The 22,902-nt window shown below is 35.6% G+C and overlaps 2 protein-coding genes across 33 annotated transcripts in view; both read left to right on the top strand.

The window, feature by feature from the left end:
* The window catches only part of LOC145680788 (uncharacterized), a 246,679-nt gene that overhangs the window by 3,722 nt on the left and 220,055 nt on the right, over positions 1–22,902 (top strand). For 31 of the 32 annotated variants that reach the window (XM_081751808.1, XM_081751806.1, XM_081751805.1 and 28 more), the window contains exons 2-3: positions 14,427–14,640; positions 15,802–15,891. In XM_081751808.1, the coding sequence (XP_081607934.1) occupies positions 14,433–14,640; positions 15,802–15,891 (298 nt within the window). In that variant the 5' untranslated portion in view covers positions 14,427–14,432. The remainder of the gene's footprint in view (positions 1–14,426; positions 14,641–15,801; positions 15,892–22,902) is intronic. The other variant, XM_081751809.1, reaches the window with a different exon arrangement.
* LOC145681985 (uncharacterized) lies at positions 9,989–10,675 on the top strand. The gene has a single exon (XM_081753586.1). It carries the CDS (start codon positions 9,989–9,991, stop codon positions 10,673–10,675), a length of 687 nt encoding a protein of 228 aa, XP_081609712.1.

The following is a 22,902-nucleotide window of genomic DNA, read 5'->3' as shown; positions in this document are numbered from 1 at the left end:
TGCATGAAATATATTTCGCCCAAATATGTAATTTGTTGAAATGAAGAGCGTAAAGTAAGCCTACTTATCCGTCAAGAATCGAAGAATGGTAGTTGAAAATACTTTCCCATAAGAACATTGAGCCTCTCAAAGCCCTCTTATCTCTTTTTTTTTTCATACAGACAACAATTATGCAGAGCTGCCAGTTAACAATAATGTCACTAAAGGTACTGACAAGTAAACCTTACGTTTGGGTGAATCGAGTTGCTGATTGAGACACATATGAGAAAGTAGTACTAAATGTGGGCAGTATTTCAGTGAAGTTGTAGGTGCGAAGCACCAGGGGTTTAGTAGATACAGCTACCAGAACATCACATGGAAGTACAGAATTGTCTTCATACAGTTGGAGGTAAAAGCCCTGTAAGACCTCTTGTAACGACAAAAGATGAATAACAAATATATGGGTACATATTAGGACTAGGGGGAAGTCATATAGTAAGGGTATACCTGACGGCGGCCATCTTGAAATCCGCCATTTTGAATTAAGGTTAAGTTTTTAAAATAGGAATAGGGTCATATGATACATGATTTATGGCGCAAATTTAATCAGAAGAACAATGGTGACGTTAATTTTGATTTACGCGCAATAGGTAAAAAGTTACAGGGAAATTAAATATTGTTGCCGCATATGTATTAGCCCTTAACCCCACCTTGTAAATTTTGTGCTAATGATAACAATTAAATAAAAAGCAGGTGGATAAGTATTAGGTCTATGGGAAGAGTTGCCTTGATGGCGGCCATGTTCAAATCCGCCATTTTGAATCAGACAAAAGTTTTAAACAAAACGCATTACAGAGACACCTTATTAATAGCAAATTTTACCATAAATCCAACGGTATAATCATTTTTGCTTTATCATTAACCAGCATAAAATTAAATGGGAATAGAGTAGTGCAATAGATATGCCTTCGGGCTAGAAGTTAATCAGAAATACAATGCTGGCGTTACAATGTTAGTTATTGTGCAAGTCATTTGTGCAAGTCATGCACTCTTTTGTGAACTACATATTGATTGTACTAATTGAGGACTTTTCTGGAAGAAAGACCCAAGTTCAATTATGATTCAATTCCACTTTGGTCATTTTTCCTTAAATTAGCAACTTGTTTATGCGATAACAAATGCTGGTTAATGATAAAGCGAAAATGGTTATACCGTTGGATTTATGGTAAAATTTGCTATTAATAAGGTGTCTCTGTTATGCGTTTTATTTAAAACTTTTGTCTGATTCAAAATGGCGGATTTGAACATGACCGCCATCAAGGCAACTCTTACCATAGAAATAATATTTATCCACCTGCTTTTTATTTAATTATTATCATTAACACAAAATTTACAAGGTGGGGTAAAGGAATAATACATATGCTGCAACAATATTTAATTTCCCTGTAACTTTTTACCAATTGCGCGTAAATCAAAATTAACGTCACCATTATTCTTTTGATTAAATTTGCGCTTTAAATCATGTATCACATGACCCTATTCCTATTTTAAAAACTTAACCTTAATTCATAATGGCGGATTTCAAGATGGCCGACGTCAGGTATACCCTTACTATATGACTTCCCCCTAGTCCTTATATTTACCCATATATTCGTTATTCACCTTTTGTCGTTACAAGAGGTCTTACAGAGATTTTACCTCCAACTGTATGAAGACTATTCTGTACTTCCATGTGATGTTCTGGTAGCTGTATCTCCTAAACCCCTGGTGCTTCGCACCTACAACTTCACTGAAATACTGACCACATTTAGTACTACTTTCTCACATGTGTCCCAGTCAGCAACTCGATTCACCCAAACGTAAGGTTTACTTGTGAGAAAAGTAGTTGAAAACCTTGAAATAATGGAAACAATCTAGCTTATTCGCTGTACGACATCAGGAAAGTTGCTAATTTCCTAGTTTAACAATGATAATCGAAGCAAGTCTTGTCCCTAAAATATATTATCAAATTGCTAGATTTAGCGACAAAATACTTGAACTGGCAACACTAATTGTAAGTCCTATAGGTTATATAAACGTCATTTGTTTGTCACTCACGCCATATATCACCATGCATTTTCCTTCCTATAGTCAATCGATGATTCAAAGTGAGAAAACCTATGTCCGATCGCCTTATTGTGTTCAACTTCCCTTGCAAAGAAAAGTAGATACCTGTGTGAGGTGTCAGAATTCTGAGTTATTGACAAGATCTCTTTAACGCGTGGCATTGTGTTGTTGGCAAGACTTCCTCGCGCCTTCATTGTTTAAATGCATTTGAAGCATATTGTCTTAGAATTTGTGTGTTGTGCTGTAGTAGTTGGCACCCCGTTGGCCCGAATGAGTCAGGGTTTGCCCCGGGATTGCATCACCTAATGAAATTTTGATTATGCTTACTCAGGGGCCAGGGACCACGGAAGCCTTAGTGCCACTCAGGGTACATAAGATTACCTTGGTCAACATGAGGAGGGGGTCATATAGGACCCCATCCATATAATGTAATAAAGAACCAAACAAGCTTACAAATATTGCACCATGTTGAAAACATTTTATTCATGAATCTAAGCGACCTATAAGAAGCATATAACAAGTGCTTTCGGAACAGCTTTTCATCAGCTAAGCCCTTACTAATTAAAGAAAACACTGGAACGTTGAACATTTAAATCGTTCAAACCGATACTAATGTTTTGTACTGATTGTTATCTCATTAGAAGAGTTATTACAATGAACCAATCAGATTTAAGCAAAATATAAATGCGACGTCAGTATTATTTATCCACGAACAGAAACGACCACCAGAGTCCACTAACTAGTTTCGAAGTCACCACATTCCTCCCTCTTTTACCTTCTCTAGGAATGAATGTATTCTTTCAAAGTAAATAATTATACATATATGTTTTTGTTTTGTCGTAAGAAATAACTCCTCGATGTTATCTCGTTACATAAGTATGATTAATCGTTATTGCAATGAATCAATCAGATTTAAGCAAAAGGTAAATGTGACGTCATTTTTTATTTTAATCCATGAACGAAAACGAGAGGTACTAACTAGGTTCAAAATCACCCCATCCCATCTCTTTTCTCCTTCTCAAAGAATGAATATATCTTTCCAAAGTAAACCATTACACACTATTTGACAATAAAACACCGTATATGTTCGATATGCAATAACAAAAGAAAGTCAGCTATATTGATAACGAGTACGCAAGCCCATGTAACACAATATAGCTGACGTTTACTTTTAAACATATGATTATAAGCAAATATACGAATAATCTTTCCAAACTTTGCAACATTTTTATGTAATCCTCAAACGAATACGATATAAATTTTGTTGCTATTTAAGACGTACTAGGTAGGTCCAGGATAGAACCTCCCCTCGTTTATGCGTCTGAAATAATTGTATGCTTTCCTGTACACTCTCTTTAACATATAAATATCGTGGTTCGAGTTCCATAATTCCCATCAATGAAAACTAAATCTTAACCAAAAGTTAAATATTAATCCCAAAGTTTTCGATTTTTCACATTAATACCAATACCAATTGATACATTTACTAAATACTAATTCATAATGTAATAAATCATCAAGAAAGAGATCAAAGATTTTATTTCTTTTTATTTTTTTTAGTAATTTTATACCCACAAAATGAACGAAACGAACCCTCATACCCTCCAAGCTAAAAATCCCAGTTCAGTGACATCATTCGAAAACATTGGCTCGAATGAAATACCTCTAATCCATTCCTATCAGCATTAATGCAAATATATAACTATAAAGGGTAATAGCATCTCATCAAAGGAATAAAAGTCTGCAAAATTATGCCATAAAAGGAACGAAATAAAAAAATATTCACAAACCTGCGCTAATTCATAATCTAATAAATCATTAAGAAAGAAATCCAAGACTATGTTTTTCATAATTTTATACCCATAAAAGGAAACACTTAAACCATCCTAACCTCTGATCCAAGAATCCCAATTCAATGACGTCATACAATGCATTAGCCGCGCCAAGGTACTTCTGACTCATTCGTACTAGCGTGCGTTGCCCCTGACTAAGCATAAACAAAAATTTCAATAGGAGATGCAATAATCAGATCAAACTACCTCTGACTCATTCAAACTAACGCTATGGTTCATGTGCCCTAAATTGAATAACGAAGAGTGCGGTAGGTTTTTATAAAACTCCAAAATTGATATTTTTATACTCATGAAGGAAAACGAGGTCCTATACGCACCCCTTCTCATGTGGATCAAGGTGACCTTATGTACCCTGACTGGTCTTTTGCATTCCCTGGTCCCTGGTCCCTGGCCCCTGAGTAACCACAATCAACATTTCAATAGGTGACGCAATCCCGGGCCAAAGCATCTCGGACTCATTCGTGCCAAGTAAGGGTGACTTGTTTTGACCAATGTGGGTGCCTACTACTGCTGTGTGTCAAGTGAGTTACTGGCATAGAATGAAACGAGTTGGTTCATGCCATACATGTACTGTTCATCCGGATATTTTTGTTATGTGTGTGCTAGATTTACACCCAAGCCACAAAGGAAGAAAATATATAACATTACAAAAATATTCTTTGTACTTCGGTTGTCGAATTGGTAACCAGGAGAAGCCATGGGCTCCTCCTCCGTGTTGCGTAGCTTGTACGACAAATGTTGGGTTGTAGTTACATGGGAAACTAAAGGCCTTGCTCTTTGCTGTAAGAATGATGTGGAGGATACCAATTAACCACCTTAATAACTGTTACTTCTGCATGACTAAGATCGCGGCATGGATAGAAAAAGTAAGCGCGTCATTCAGTATCCTGATATTCCTTCGGCCATAGGGAGCTCCTCCGTGGCTAAGCGGTTACCGAACGCGCCTTTGGCGCGGGAGACCCGGGTTCGATTCCCAGCGGGAGCTCATGTGGTTCGGATTCCACGTTAATCAGTAGGTCCACGTCTCATATAGCCTCGCTGCTGAACGGGACGATAAACTCAAAATCAACTCAACTCAACTCCTTCGGCCATAGGACCTGTTCCTCACAGTACCACAGGACCCACAGGACCCACAGGACCTGAAACATGGACAGTGGATGAGGATGACTGGAATTAAACTTGCGTTTCACCGGAGCCAGTACTCCTTTGTCAAAAGATCCCGAATCAATACTAATACATGCTGATAGTGATATACATTTAATAGACCAGGAAGACTTAAATGATTTATCACGTGACTTACATTTGTCGAAAGAAGCATCCAAACTTCTAGGTTCTAGACTACACCAGTGGAAATTAGCTACTCCTGATACAAAACTTTCTGAGTTTCGACACAGACATCAATCCTTTACACATTATTTTGCTACGGAGGAGATTATGTGTTTCTGTACAGGCGTACTGGTTTGAAGAACAAAATACGCTTGACCATGTAACAATCTGTATCGAAAAGTTTTAATGTACGTATAATGCAGTATGACCTGCATTATCAGACAAAGTTTCCGGGCTGTTTCTCGAGGCTCTATTCAACTGATCTGTTTCAAATTTTGAAGAACATAACTAGATAACCGAAAATTTTCTGTAAATCGGTTAAATAGGGGCTGAGAAAATCCCGAAAACTATGTCGTATAATCGTGGTTATACTATATTTAATGCGAATAATAAATCTGTTCGTAGTTTTTGAACCTGACGTGACAGGGCAGTCTTATAGTGATTTTCGAAATCAGCGTGATCGTTTCCTTAAGAATCATCTATTTTAATCGCGATGGTATAAAAACAATTTTTATTTGTTGGGCAGTGTTATTATTTCTTAAAGCTTAAGAAATGCCTCACGGGACTTCATTTGAGAAGTCTACGTTCCAATACTTTATAATAGTCTGATGTAAACAGTCAGTAGGACTTTTATTTTTAAAAAAAGGTCAAAACGCTATAGCATTGGTAAATCACCTACATCCCTCTCAAGAATAATATATAATATATGCCTTCATCACATAGGTCTATTCTTTCTTATAAAACCATGAATGGTTCCATACACCGTTCGTAAAACAAATGAAAGTTTTGCTTTCACCAAGGATAAATTGAGGATGAATTGGTTTTTACAACTGAATCCAGATTTAAGCAACTAATAGAATTACCATGTTCCATTGCATTGAATCGATAACAGAAACACGATTCATGAAGTGACACATATATTCTATTAACATCAACTTACTAATAATCAAATTGATGATACACGAGAATAAATTGACTTCTGAATAGTAGAGAGTAGATTACACAATAATAAATAAAATCACCAAAATGATGATACGTCGTAAAACGCTACGACATGAAAAGTTAAAGACAGTTTCTTTACATGTCAAAATGTCACTCAGATCTCACAATTGTTATTTTAAAGATTAATAGTAATATAAAAATGAAAATAGAAATATTACTAATAACGGAAACATTCGTGAAAGACTGTTACCAAATAAATAATGCAGTAGTAAATACGTGAGAAACAGGAAGGGATAAAGAAAACAACAAAAGCAGAAGAGAAGATTCAAAATGGTTCTACCTTGGAATAAGTATGTAAAGCGAAAGGGCCATAAGAGATGTCTAGAGTGATGAGAGTGATGTGAGTATGTCTAGAGTGTGGCCATAAGAGTGATGATAATAGAGCCTAATGATGGGAGATATAAATAATGAACGAAAGAGATGTCTAGACGAATTATTTCCATGATAAGAAGTCTGACGAATTCTCAGTCCACATTTTATATAGAATCTTGCCAACACGTCCATCCATAAAGGTACAAAGTTCACAGTAAAAAGTAGAAGATCTAAAACAAACTATACGTCCACGTCTCGTGTAGCCTCCGTGCTGAAGGTGGGACTTGAATCCCAAACTCAAATCAACCAACTTGGAATCATAGTCAAGGTTAGTTGAGGTTAATGCCTCACTTTTTCCCGGAAACATGCACAGAAAGCATTATGTTAGCCAATTGGTCACGAAAAATACACTCGGTTCTTATGGTACAGTTCTCTTGCACGTGAGGTAGTATGCTGGGGGGAATGGTGTATAGAGCCTATTATGATTGTTGATCTTCCATAAATATTCATGCACCCGCCTACTGGATTGGAATCAATCCCTATCGTGGGTCGAAGCCACGTTAATAGTGAGGTCGTGTTCTTTGTAACCATGGGGTTACATAAAGACATAAAATAATAGTGAAAAAAAAAACACTCGATAACTTAATATGAGATAAAAGTTCTCCACACCACTTGAAAATTTAAATATAATTTACTAAGTTATTTATCAACAAAAACCCTGAGCTACATTTAAGAGGTCTTGTTGATGTGAGCAGTCCCGGGTTCGATTTCTGGTGGGAATACTCGGTCCGAAAGATGTAAAAGCTATTTCAGATTACGTATCTTCTGTGAGGTTTCCCTGGGTACATTCCAGGAAATGGGCGCCTAACATAATATTTTAAGACCGCTTCTTCCCTTCTCTGTTCACTTCTATCTCCATTTTTGGGCACTGTGATCGACGAGGTACGTCTTCCCTCATAGGTGATGGGGTCAAGGCCTCAGTTACTCTAAAATATATTTCCTACCCATATCACATTAATGCCAAATATATTTTAAAACCCTTTATATTCATATTTTCTTTACAGGGTATATAGTTTTTTTATTATGTTCATACTTTCTTCATATACATGATCAATTGTTTCGAGAGTTATAATCTTTATCAAAGTGAATAATGCACAGATTTATTCTCCTAAATTGAAAATCCTCATTAGTGATTTCTTACTCTGTAGAAAGAGAAGTCTCAAAGTAATTGCTAATAATTACTCATTTAAGAAACATTTCTAGTTATAAGTCACAATATTACATATTAATTATTAGTATTTGAAATAACGTTATATTATTTGTACTTAAAATTATGAAATCAAAGTCAACCACAAAACCAAACAGTCAGATAATTTAACGCAAACTTTTCAATGATTCAATTTTCAAATCAAATACGTATGTATTTTCCTTATATATTATATAACCAGCAATGATAATACATATTCAGGATTCATGGACATTCCTGCAGGATACAATTGAGGATATTTTCTCCACGTTATAAATAAAAAATCCATACAGGATGTCTCCAAATATCTAACTAATAGTAGGGTGGTTGCGACTATAGTCGACCTACCTATAGTAGTCCACCCCAAAAATAATTACTTGTAAGATCACTATTTTTTACCACTCAGTATCTAGCACTGCATTTTCGAACACATCCAAGTATTGTGGTTATTCAGTTTTTTGTGTAGGATTACTGTCCTTGCCATTTAGCGGGAATGTGATTGTTGGTGAAGTCGTATGCAATTGTAGCTGGAGAGCACAGTAACAAGATATTTTTTGAGGATCTTGGAAACAGGTAAGCAAACTTTAATTTTATTACATTAAACTGAACTGATCAATTTGAATTTCTGACACGGTAATATATAATCCTTACAGATTGTATTAATTAAATTTTTATTGTTAAAACATTTTTCGTTATGTATATTAGGGGGTGGTCGACTACTGTATTGACGATGTGAATGCATATTTTGAAGTCAACCACCCTGGTCGACTACTATGTTTTCCGATAGCCATTATATATTGATACAATTCTTGCCTCAAGGTTTCGCGAAAGAAATAATAAAGCATATAAAGTAGGAAATATTGTTAACTTTTAAATGAAATAAGTTATCGACCTAAGGTGGTCGACTTCTGTATCTTCGTGGTCGACTACTGTATTTGAGCTAATTATAGAAAGTCTGGTTTGAAAAATAGTGCTAAATAATTTCCTAATCATCAATTGTTACTGGTTATTATCATGAATTGTCTCGTAAGGCATTTCATTAAACACTTTATGTCTTAATTTAATTATTTGTTTTAGAAAAAAGGCAATTTAATGTAGAAACTTGGAAAGTAGTGAGATTGAAAGTATTTCTAGCAATAAACACATCATTAAATGATGTAGCATAGTTCATACCCATCATTTTCATGATAGGCTCCATTCATTTAAATGAGGGGCAATACTCTCTAACGTAGCCAACTTTAAGCCGACATGCAGTTTAGGTTTGATCACGCATAGCTGCTAACTGAATTCAAAAGTTTTAAGTGTCAGGCTCAAAATTCGCCCTATATCTTTAGGCAGGAAAAAATGTATTCCATTTTTCATTATGTTCGCTTTGTCTGTTTCCCTTAAGTGATTGTATGCACCATTCAATTTTTGTCGTATGACTCACACAAATTACTTTTAATAAGCCAGATATAGTAATCATTAGTTGTTAGTTTCATTCGATTCCGAATCGTAATTCAATGAATGGGAACAACCTTATTTAAAACAATGTAGGATAACCTTGTAATACGACAATTAACGTACGATAAAAATTGAATGGTGTGTACAGACACTAATAGTTTTCTTGCTGTGCAATTGTACTTACTATTCTTATTATGACCGAAAACCTAAAACAATCTCTCTCTTGTCAAAGTTCCCATGACTCCAGTCAACAGAAACGTTTCTTTAACTACACTGAAGATGCCATGAAGAATGCTTTGGAAGCCGTAAGGTCGAAGGGAATGAGTGCGCGGAAAGCCTCTAGTACGTTTGGTGTGCCGAAAACAACACTTTTAGATAAATTACACAGTAAACGTCCAGAAGGAAGAAAAATGGGTCCTTCAACTATCAGGACCCATTTTTCATTGTCAGAGAAAGAAGAGAAACAAATTGCAGATTGGTTGATTGTTGTGGCGAAATTAAGGTTTCCTAGAACAAAGATGATCTTTTAAACACGGTGCAAAATCTTATTACTTCTGGTGGTAGGCCTAGGCCATCCCCTTTCCAAAACGGGCGTCCTGGTGTTGACTGGTATAATGCGTTTTTGAAAAGACATCCCGAACTGTCTGAGAGATCGCCTGAGATAGTGTCGAAAGCGCGTGCGTGTGTATCTGAAACAGGAGTAAGAAACTGGTTTAGTGAAATGAAAGATTATCTGACTGAATCAGGATGTGAAAACATACTTGGAGATCCTACACGTATACTAAATGTTGACGAAACGGACTTCCAAATGTGTCCAAAGAGTGGAGTTGTATTAGGCCCTAAAGGATGGAAAAATGGTTACGAAATTGCATCAGGTTCAGATAAAGATACTATCACAGTACTAGCTGCTTTTACTGCTGATGGGAAAACTTTACCAACGATGGTTGTATTTCCATATGTAAAACCTCCTAAAAATATCGAGGTGTCGGTTCCGGCAGGTCTTTCAGATTCTGGATGCATGAAGTCTGAAACTATTTACGAGTGTGTTGCAAATTTATTTCTACCATGGTTGAAAGAACAACAAACCATTTTTCCCGTCTTGTTTATTGTTGATGGGCATAAGACACACTTAACTCTTCACACAAGCCAGTTCTGCTCGGATAACGGTATTATCTTGTATGCCCTTTACCCTAATGCTACACACATATTGCAACCTGCTGATATAGGAGTTTTCAGAGGCTTGAAAACTGAGTGGAAAGGAATTGTTCATGAATGGCAAGAACAGAATCCTAACCAGGTCCTATTTAAACAATATTTTTGTCCACTTCTCTCGGAAGTAATACCAAGTATAGCAACACTAGAAGTCATAAAGAAAATGACTTTAAAAATGCGGACTTTTCCAATTTGAGCCCAATAACGTTAATTATACGAAGTGTTTCAAATCAAGAAACAATGACTTCTTGCTCAGTAGTGTTTCTGAAGATAGCAGTAAATCTACAATTATTAATGAGAAATATAAAATTGCGCTCGAGGTTGTGAACTATGAACTTGAGTTGGATGTGACACAAAAGTTTCAAAGGAAACTTGTGAAGAAACGGACGTTTATGATCACGAACTTGCTATATTTACACTGTGGCGAAAACTGGCAAAAAAAAAGGTGTTGAAAACAGACCCGATAGTTTGTGTACGGGAGGAATGGAATCTACAAGGGAAAATACATTACAAAGTGCTGCGCCGGAGTTTATTGAAGTTGACGCTAGTGACCAAAGTACTAGTCAAGCTGAAAAACTTCCTCGGACTTGTACACTTCAATCTAGCCCTACATCAAGTTCTTTTCCAGATCATATGTAATGGACAGGCGAAGGAACATTAGCGAGGAAAAATAGCAACAGAAGATTAGAGAAACTTCCTTTCGCCGCGCCTTCTTCTGAATGGATAAAGTACTACTCAGAGAAAGAGAGAGCTCATGTCTTACAGAAGGGAAAGAAAGAAGAGCAAAATAGAAAATCTACGGAAACAAAGGAAAAGAGAAAATCCAAAAGTAAGCCAGTTACTTTGGAAGGAACGTCTACTTTGAACTGAGACAAAAGTAACCAAAATGAAGTTGAAGACAGTGCAAAACGTTTTGTCGAGGACGTGCAAGACAAGGACGAAAATGTAATTCAAAAAAACATAGGCATAAAAAATACCATTAGGACTTCTTTCAGTGTAACAGACCTATGCGAAAGTGTGCCAACAAATAGGGAGAAAAGCAGAAGCACAAATGATGTTGGAGATGATGCTGCAAATGGAAAATATGTAATGCAATGTGAACAGTATACCTTGACACTGAATTGAATAACCCGCTAAAGTGCGTTACGTGTAACCAATGTTCCGGAAAATTGCATTTGGTATGCATTCCGAAAATACACCCAGCATTTTATCCTGATTTAGAAGCATCAACTGCACACATTTATGAAGAATTTCATTGTCCTCGGTGCTTTTATGGACAAAGGGACTCCAGTGATGAAGAATTTCTGTTGAACTGTAGTAGGATGTAAGCAAACGTATTACTAACATTAGTATTACAGTTCTTTGCACTATACTAGTTTATTAGAAGGGGTAACATACAAGAAAAATGTTAAAAAAAAACAGTTTTGAAATATATTGTTAACTGTTTAGGCACATCTTTCATATTTTAGGCATATAACTGTCTCATATTTTTAGTGGTCGACTACTATAATAAACACAGGTCGACCACTGATTTTGTGTGATCGAGCACTATACGTTTTAGTAATTTTCACAAAATTTAAATTTAAAACAACATTAGAAGAATTTTACTCAAAGTTTGATCCATTGTATTTTTGTAGAACATTACACTCTATAAAATGCATGTACTTTTTTCTTTTGTAAGAAACCAGTCAGCACTTGCAAAGTTTCAAAGTAGATACTTGTCAAATTCGGTCGACTACTGTCGCATTTACCCTATATCCACTTAAGACATCATTTTTATAATGGGCATACGGAAAAATATCACTCGTATTAAAACAAAACATCTTACCAACAACAGTTTCTAGTAATATATAACTACAATTTTTGTTTACAAAGGTTTGCAAGGATTGCTATAATACTGCTATCGCCATATGAATTTTCAACTTTCTAATTATTCATAAACAGCGCATCAGAATACGCTTTAATTTAGGTTCTTGAAATGATAGATAAAGGAATTGGATTTTTAATCTTTTATTATAAAAAAAGAATAATGATTATGATGTAGTGAACAGGGAGACCGACCAGAAGTATGCACATTAACTCTTAAGGTCAGGCAAGATCATGAGAAGTTAATTCTTATCACTCACTTAATAAAAAATTACTAGAATTTAATAAATTATCACTGAATATAATAGATGTTAGCAGAAATAACATCCTCCAATGCAAGGCTTATGTTTGCGAGTCAGAGAAGCTTAGTTTCCATTTCATCAATCCTCAATAAATAGAGAAAATAAATACGATTGCCTACTTACATACAGTTCGGCGCAGACTACAGACTGGAGAGGCATGCAGGAAGCACTGCAGCGATTACATCAGTCACAAACTAAAATAATTTATACTCTTCACTCGGCAAGTTGCGATTCAAGCGTCATATAATTTTAAAACTGGTTTCAGACGTCTTCTCTTCCTTTCCTCTTGCGCTTGACGTAGCGTCGCTACGTGTCGGTGAGTTTCGAACCTCACTTCTCCTAGCTGGTGACGGGACCAACATCAGCTGCATCTCGCATAACCAAAGCTCTTCTTCTAGGGTGACAGGATTATAGTCTTCAGAGCCATAATTAAGTTGGCATTTGTCCTAGATTTGCCTCCGACAGTCAAGAATTGAACTTACTGAACGCACTGGTCCAATTGGCTGAATTGAGCAGATAGAACTGAGTGGAAAGAGCTAAGAGATTTGTGTTAACTCAGCTGATTTACTTTCCAAACTTCAGTTTATATATCCCTCTCACTTTCCGTGTTTAGTGTATATTCAGTGCAAAAATAAAGTATTAATCATGGCAGGGAATGATCTTTTAAATACAATATCATGTAAAAACATAATGTTTACAACAATTTGCTTGCATCTGAATTGCTGTTCACTTTAATCACTATCAAGCATTTTTAACTTTTGTATTTAAAAGAAATACTATTATTTATGTACTAGATATTTGAATTTAGTTGTACTATTAAAATTGAATTTCCAGGTAAAAGAACTTATTCTTTATAAAATAATTTCCACGATTTTTTAAATTTAAGAATCGGAAGATGCTGTGATTCGAGCAATCCTGTGTGAGTTAGGAGCCGTCATTTAATTTTATTCTCAATATAAGAGCATCTGTTTCTAAGGCGAAGGATGAGGCATACGTTGTTATTCTTATCATTGTTATTCCCACCACCATCGTGTTATCACTTGAAAACTTTTCCTACAAAAATTGCATTAGATATTTGATTGTATTCTATAGTCGGCTTACTCTCGTAATGAGCACCTTGATGAAATGCACCTTTGTACTTGTAAAATGAGACAATGGTGCAGCAGGTCTTGTTAACTTGACATAACTAATTGGTTTTACGAACTCTACAAAGATTTCATTTATGTTTATTCTTCAATAAATTATTAGAGATTCTCTATCGAATAAAAATGATCCTCTTTCGATTTCATATTACTCAAAAATACATATTACTTATCTGACAAATTCAGATAAATGTAACGAAGTGCTTTAAAAACCATAAAGCTGTAATGTAAGTTAAAATTACTTCTCTAGATATATTTTCAAATATTCTATGTATCCGTATGTAAGAGTGATGTTGGAAAGGGGAACCAAAATTCATGTTTGTCAGACGATATGGGTAAGCGTGACAGGGTAAAAGAAACTAGTTTTGATCTGGTGTGAGCTTATGCGGTATGAAACATAGAAATGTGCGACCCGAACTACAGGTTTTAAAATTGCCTCTTCTGCAGAATTTAATCGATAGTGCTTGCTCCTTTGTACTGCTTCGTTTTCAATTGATACCTGGTATTATCATTTAGTTATTATTTCACACAGTGTATAACCAGAGTATAATATAACCAGAGCCGTAAAATACTTGCATTGACTCTTCATGTGAAACATCCTAATTTTTTTTTATTTATTAATTTTTTTTTGTTTCAGGGAAAAATGACTTTAACTAATGCACTAGTAATAAGCGTGATTGCGATTGTAATTTACACAAATGCCAAATGCATCTCACTTGCTCATCCTGTTGAGCGCTCAGCAAACCCTGACGCAGGACAACTACGGGGAGTAAAGCATGGTATTTCAGACTCTAAAACACCTACTGATGATCACACAGGAAACCACGCAAAGTCAAATTCAACTTTATTCGGTAAGTACAGGTAGTGAGATTTTTATATCCTTCTATTGGTTTTAACACATTGTGCTTCCTTTCGTTACGATATATTGAATTTTTTCTAAACTTTATTGTTAAATACAATCAAGATTAGGGACAGTTTAGATTTTCCATTTAACCGTTTCGAGAGCATATTTATCGAGAATGCGCGCCCAGTCATTCACAAAATATTGTGTTTCAAAGTGCTCAAAGGATATCAAAAGATAGTAATAATATATCAATAATTGCATATTTACGGCATATTGGCTTTGGGTACACGGTAGAGGATTAACTAGGTCCAGATTCTGGGAGGGAATAAATATAGGGACTGATCATTCTCTTGAAATGAAGTAATCCCTTGTTTTCAGGTAGAAGACAGATATTTGGTTGGGCAGCGCGTTTTAAAGACTTGAATATTACAGATTTTACCTTTACTTTCTCCTCACATGTGAAAGTTATCTTTTCCAAACATTTATGGTTCTCAGTGATTGTTAATTTCCATTTGACTTTCATAGACAGCGGACAGTAGTACTCAAGTCTTGAGACTAATTGACGGATGATATTGTATTGTTACAAGAAGCATTTTACTTTTGAATTTTAAAACAAAAGAACAAATATCAAAATACGGAAGCAGAATTTTCCTTCCGTCATGCACAATTGTTACATTCCTAAATTTATCCCATCATTTAATTAATATTATAAAGCTAGGGTCTAGAAGGACTTATTTCTATTCCAAGACCATCCTAGGATAAGTCAATTCATTTCGCCATCAGAGCTTGAATGTTGTTCTCCAAGGAACACTTTTAGGTATTCAAATCAGTAACGATGCGACAGAGGGAAGAGACGGACGGACGACTCCAGCTTTACTTAAAAAATGCATAAAAAATCGATTAATTAATCAGCATTGAACTTTGATGAGAGGAGAGCGTAAAAAGTGGAAGTAAAATCTGTTCAATCTAATAATACTGTTATTTAATTTACAATTTCTATTTTGCTTCTTGTCTCGATAATTTTGTTTAAACTAGCAATCTTAAAAATATACCTATCATTCGCGTTATGGATGGCAATTTAATGAGTATAATAGGAACAGCTTTAATTTGATCGACATAGTACTAGTTTCATGATTTCCATGCAAATAACATCATCGTTTATTTACAGATAAAACACAATCAACAACTGAACATACTACAACTAAGGGAACGTCAAGTACAGCTACTACCATCTCACAAACTTCTACAAACACTTTTAGTAAGTAGCAATGAATAAGCTATTGTTATCATAAAACTAAGTTTTAGTACTACAATCAAGATCATCAAAAATCAAAATTTTAAACGTGAACACACACTGAAAGTTAGCACGGCTGAATCTGTCAGAATAATTATGAACAATAAACATAAGCCATTGTATGAAAATAATCGTTATAATATCCAGAAACTAGTTTGAATAAAGGTTACCAATAATAGTTTTAACATTTTCCTAACTTATGATTGATACCAAATACTGTTAGAAAGTTCTTTCCTTTTTGTGTGAGAGTTTTGACAGCGAAACAATAGCAAAGTTGTACAAATAATGTTTCATGAATTAAGAAAATATAAGTTGCAGTTAGTAAATTAAATATATACACTTTGTAATATACAAAGGTTAAAGCTATGAAATATGCTATTTGGATTTGTCATTTAAGATGGTGTGTAAATTGTTTCAGGATTTTTTAAATACTTGACGTAGAAAGAACAAAAATGTAGGATGAGAAGGATAAGGGAAAGGAGGTCAGAATTATTTTAATAATTTGTTCATATTTATTGAAACTTCTAATATTAGTGGTATGACTTCGGTATTTCGAGTTCTAATTTAAAATACTTGATTAATTGTTTTCTTGATATTTGGACGAGAAACGAACAAATAAAACTAACACAAATTGTAAAATAAAAGTGACACAAAATTGCAAGTGCTATAATTATTAAATTCGTATGTATGTAGGTGGGGAAACGGAGATGTTGCCATACTTTTACTATTCTAAAATACAGTAGAAGATGGTTTTCATCGGATATGTCATACTATGGTACGTCCCAACATGAAATTTATACATGAATTTCTCACAAAATCAAGGGAGAGAATTTTTGGAAATATATATGCTAATGGGCCGTGTAACGTGGGTTCCTGTCACCACGGCATGGCGCGTCCTCAGGTTGCGGATCGAGGAGAAGGCCTCTAGATATAGAGGTTAGCTGCGAATATACTGAATAAGCAGTCGCGGACAGACGACTAGGAGTGGTCCTCCAGCTTGGGGGTTTGGGTAAGGCTAACACCCTCATCCTGTAAAAAAAAGGTACTTGTTCAGAAACATTCACAAAAGCCTCGGACAAGGACTGATAACTTGGCACGACATCAGCAAAAGAAAATGGACATGAGATTTGGAACATGGAATATTAGAAGTCTTTATAGGGCAGGCGCGTTAAAATCTGTAACGAGTGAGTTAGAGAAATACAGGATGGACTTAGTAGGAGTTCAGGAAGTTAGGTGGGAAGGAACTGGATCTCAGAATTCCGGAAATTTTACGTTCTTTTACGGGAAGGAAATAAAAATCACCAGTTAGGAACAGGGTTTTTCGTTCACAAACGAATATTACCAGCAATTAAACGGGTTGAATTTGTTACTGACAGACTTTCTTTTATTACTCTTAAGGGACGGTGGTGTGATATTATTGTTTTAAATGATCATGCTCCAACTAAAGATAAGGGTGACGATATAAAAGATAGTTTTTACGAAGAAGTGGAACGGATATTTGACCAACTCCCGCGATACCATATGAAGATTCTATTAGGGGATTTCAATGCGAAGGTAGGACGAGAGGATATTTTCAAACCGATTATAGGGAACGAAAGTTTGCATAAGGAAAGTAATGACAACGGTGTTAGACTCGTGAACTTTGCAACATCCAAAAACTTAATTGTGAAGAGTACAAAATTCCCACATCGCGACGTTCATAAATACACTTGGACATCACCAGACGGAAAAACACATAATCAAATTGATCACGTTTTAGTAGATAGAAGAAGACAATCTAGCATAATTGACGTCCGGTCGTTTAGAGGGGCTGATTGTGACACTGATCACTACCTGGTAGCAGCGATAATACGGGAGAGAATATCGGTGAATAAAGGTAATACTCAATGTCCGAAAACGGAGAGATTTAATTTAAAGAAATTAGAAGAGAGCCAGGTAAGAGAGGAATACCAGATTGAAGTTTCGAATAGATTCTCGGTTTTAGAAGACTCGGAGTGCACTAGTGTTGAGGATACTTGGATTGAAATTAGAGATAGCATTAAAAGTTCAGCAATAGAAAAATTGGGACACGCGGAAATACGTAGGAACAAACCATGGTTCGACCAAGAATGCATTAAACTAGTAGAGAAGGGAAAACAGGCAAAATTACGGTGGCTACAAAATCCGAATGAAATAACTACACAAAATTTCGCAGATATCAGGCGGGAAACTTCCAAAACTTTTAGAACAAAGAAACGGGATTTTTTGAAAGCTAAAATTAAGGAACTTGAAGATAATAGTAAAAATAAAAATATTCGGGACATGTATAAGGGGATCAGCGAATTTAAAAAAGGCTATCAACCTCGTGCTTATATATTAAAGAAATCTGACGGAACAGTTCTACTGACACGGATAGCCTCTTAAATAGATGGAAAGATTTCTTTGACGATTTGCTGAACACGCAGCCAAAAACTAATGTGCGTGGAGAAAAGGAGATACACACCGCAGAACCGTATCTTCCAGAATCCAATCGAATAGAAGTGGAAGCCGCTATAAAGAAATTAAAGAAACACAAATCTCCGGGTGTAGATGAAATTCCGGCTGAGTTAATTTTAGCTGGAGGCGAAAAATTGTGGAACATTGTACAGAAACTCATTCTCCTTATCTGGAACAAGGAAGAATTGCCACAAGAGTGGAAAGAGTCAATCATTGTTCCAATTCACAAGAAAGGCGACAAAACTGACTGTAATAATTATCGAGGCATTTCTCTTCTGCCAACATCCTATAAAATCCTTTCAAATATTCTGTTAGCAAGATTGACCCCATACGCAGATGAAATTATTGGAGATTATCAGTGCGGATTTAGACGAAATCGATCAACTATCGACCAAATATTTACCATTCGCCAAATACTCGAAAAGAAGTGGGAATACAATACCCCGGTACATCAACTATTTATTGATTTTAGAAAGGCTTACGACTCGGTTAGGAGAGAAACATTATACAACGTTCTTACAGAGCTTGGAATACCGAGAAAGCTAATTAGATTAATTAAGATATGTTTAAGTGAATCCCAAAGTAAAGTCCGGGTAGGAAAATTTTTGTCCACGAGCTTCCACGTCGAAAATGGCCTGAAAGAAGGAGATGCGTTGTCGCCATTATTATTTAACTTTGTGCTGGAATACGCCATAAGGAAAATCAAAGATAGCAACCAGGGCCTAGAGTTGAACGGCATTCACCAGGTTATGGCATATGCTGATGATGTAAATTTAATAGGGGATGATAGGAGAACAGTAGAAATAAATGCAGAGATATTATTAAACGCTTGCAGGGACATGGGTTTAGAAGTAAATGCAGAGAAAACTAAATACATGGAAGTGCGTCGGGACCGTAATACGGTAAATTGTGGAGGCGTTAAAATATTAAATAATACTTTTGATAAAGTGGATACTTTCAAATATTTAGGATCAATATTAACAGACGAAAATCATATTCACGAAGAAATTAAATGTCGACTAAAAGCAGGGAATTCGTGTTACTATTCGGTTCAAAATCTCTTGTCGTCGCGAATTCTGTCGAGAAATTTGAAGCTTAAAATATATAAAACGATAATCATGCCTGTTGTTCTGTATGGTTGCGAAACATGGTCGCTTACTCTGAGGGAAGAACATAGACTGAAAGTATTTGAGAACAAGATCCTGAGAAGAATATTCGGACCCAAGAGGAACGAGAATGGGGAATGGCGGAAGCTTCATAACGAGGAACTACATAGTTTATACGGTTTACCCAACATTGTTAGGGTCGTCAAGTCTAGGAGGCTTAGGTGGGCAGGTCATGTAGCTAGAATGGAAGAAAGTAGAAACGCTTTCAAAGTCTTGACTGGTAGACCCATAGGAAAACGACCATTAGGAAGACCTAGGCGCAGATGGGAGGATAATATTAAGATGGATCTCGCAGAGATAGGAATACAAAGTAGAAACTGGATGCAATTAGCTAAAGATAGAAGTCAGTGGAGAGCTTTTGTGAACGCGGCACTGAACCTCTGGGTTCCATAGGCCATAGAGTTAGTTAGTTAGTTATATCCTAATGGGAAAATTATGCTCCCATATCTTTACCACGAACTATGAATCTCATCAATCCTTGCAATTGTCTATGTATGTTAATCTCCACATATAAAGACAACTATAAGAAATAAATAAACGAGAAACTTGTCACATTAAAGAACTCCCCTCCGATGAGAGAAAATGGGTGATAGTTCTAAAATATTCAAAATTATTTTATATAGTCTAGTAGCTCCAAATTAGGATTATTATAAGCAATAGTTCTAAATTTTGGCTTATACTTTTTTCAAATGCGGTTTTCGAAAACGAAACCGCAAAAGCGGATTTTCAGAACCGCAAAAGCCCTTTTCGAAAACGAAAGCCGCCCGAAACCGTGTTTGCAGTTTTATAAGCGAAACCATGTTTGGTCTTCTCAAAGCAGAAACAATGTTTGCTGTTTTTAATTACACCTTCTAACAAATGTGAAAGCATATATCAATCGAGAATATTGTATTGAGTTATATGTGTGTTTTAACTTTTTTTTATTTGTTTCACGACTATTATGGTAACATGTACTGCACTGTGCGAAAGGGATAGTTCGTTGGTTGTACAAGTCACAGTTAAATAGAAAATAAAGTATATCCCTTTTAAAGATCACTACACATGCAACTCATGAAATTCAATTTGAAATCTCATCCACCTAGACTGAGATATTTTATATTTGTATCACTACCTGTTCGAATCAGTGTCTTATAAACTTGTTGTTGGCATCCCAACGAAGAAATGATACCAAATGCCTAAATGGACGGTAATACCAGTACCAGATGTCCATGTTAGGTACTAAACAGAAGGAGGATCCCGTGATAAATCTAGTTTACAACGGTAGGAGTGCCAGTGGACTGCAGTCTGCAAATTCGACAAATCTGTTAATATACAATACACGTTCCATCGCGTGCCTGGCTTTCTAGTCTTGTTTATACATTTATAGTTTGGTTCATTAGCCTTTGTGAAAAGTTTGTGTTAAAATGAAACTTAATGTTTAAGGTGGATCACCACTCGGATGTGAGTACATATTTTAGCTCATTCCCTTAACTACTGCGCAATGAAGCGTTACATGTTATAAATATTGTACTTTTGGATAGAGTATTCTTTCAGCTACAGCACAAGACACTGATTCATTTGGTTGTGTCTCCTGATACCGAAAAGTGTAACAAGTAAAAGAAAAATATTTGATTCGTTTTACGATGATCACACAAGATGGCGCTTTCTGGTAGATCTTACTAGAAGTACTCGGTTTTATGAAATGTTTATTTGTATGTGTGAAGTATTTTAAGGTAACAATCTTATCACGGAATAGATATATTGTTTGACCGTTTTTCGTGTTATGTTTCATATTTTATTTAAATGTTAATTTACATTTAAGGAAATATATTTTGAGACGAAATTTGCGCAGGACGCCATAATGCGTAGTTGCCAAATTTGTATGTTTACTGTATTAATCACAATAAGAAAATTCCTAGATTCTAGCGCTGCAGTTCGAGAAGCGGAATCGCGGTAAGAGTCGAAAACTTAGTTTTCCAGTAAGTTTCTAAGCATAATTCCATGATTACTCTCTTTATTATCTGGCATCAGTAAACACTCGACAGTATCTGGCAATGTCGCACTATTCAAGCAGCGTTTAGCATAGCACCGAGAACACCTAGTGATCCACCTTAATTCAAGAAAATACATCGTAGATTTCGTCCTTGTTTTATGTTCTACTTTTTTCTGAATGTAATGTTAATCCTTATAGGGATTGCATCGAGACGAGACGAGACGAGACGAGATTTTGTAAAGTCTCGGTCTCGTCTCGGTTGATAAAAAGAAGTCTCGGTCTCGTCTCGAGGCAAAAATCGCCGTCTCGGTCTTGGTCAGCAGAGTCTTCTCTCGATCTCGAAGACCAAATCTCGGTATCGTTCGAAAGTCTCGAAAAAATAGTGTGTAATTAAAATTGTGAAAGTATTATTATTGTACAGTCTGTCGTTTCCGCTTCTTATTTTTTGCCTGCATTTTTGACTCAGAATTATTGTGTGGCATACCTCTTCATAGCTAATTTGTTAGCGCTCATGCTTTACATGGGTGTGTTCCAGGTTCAATCATCAGTGGGTATATCATACCTGGGGTAAAACCCTACTAGTAACCCATATTTCACTTTCAGCATTAGAATTTGACTCATATAGCCTCAGTACTGCCTATACAATTAAACTCTTTTAAGTTAACTCCAGTATTATACAGTCATTTATTTCCTCCCTTTGATCAGAATTGTTCAATACCCCCTAACAGATAACGCAACACATAGCAGCACGAGTGTATTTAATCGTACCGAATTGAAATTTTACCATTTGTCATTTATTATCCAATACATTCTGCTTTGACTCTCATTTTAAAAAACAGAATATAACGTTAATTATCTTAAAAATAGGATAAATTATTAGTACAATATATTTTGTTTCAAATTGTCGAATGCTTTATTACCGTTTCACATCTCCGTGGTTAATTGACACTTTACAACACGAACTTCTTGAACCTTGTTGTGGGAGCTACGACACACATCTTTGGATTGTATGGTCTCGGGTTGGATCACCAAACAAGTTAGATTCAAACTTCGATGTTTCCATAGTTTGCGTCTCACTTTAGGTATATTCTGTTTCTTATAAAAGTTCATAAAGTCGTAATTTATTACATAAGCATATAACCAGTGCCGTAACATAGATTAAGCTTATTCCTGAGCACTCACCGGTGCATGTGATCTTTATTCGAAGAAACTAATCGTGACTTTATTAAGGTGAAATTTTATATTGATTGAAAACTTGCGAAACATAGACATACATATTACAGTATTTATTTATTTATTTACATTCAACAGAGAAAACATTCTCCATTTACTGAAGGCTCTTACGATCTAATATACACATTA

Source organism: Thermobia domestica, chromosome 3, assembly GCF_964235325.1.
Source record: "Thermobia domestica chromosome 3, izTheDome1.hap1.1, whole genome shotgun sequence".
Taxonomy (NCBI): domain Eukaryota; kingdom Metazoa; phylum Arthropoda; class Insecta; order Zygentoma; family Lepismatidae; genus Thermobia; species Thermobia domestica.
This window is presented reverse-complemented; position numbering and strand designations above follow the sequence as displayed.

Bases quoted from the DNA above. Each gene is read 5' to 3' on its own strand.
- LOC145681985 (XM_081753586.1), top strand. From the start codon at position 9,989: ATGAAAGATTATCTGACTGAATCAGGATGTGAAAACATACTTGGAGAT.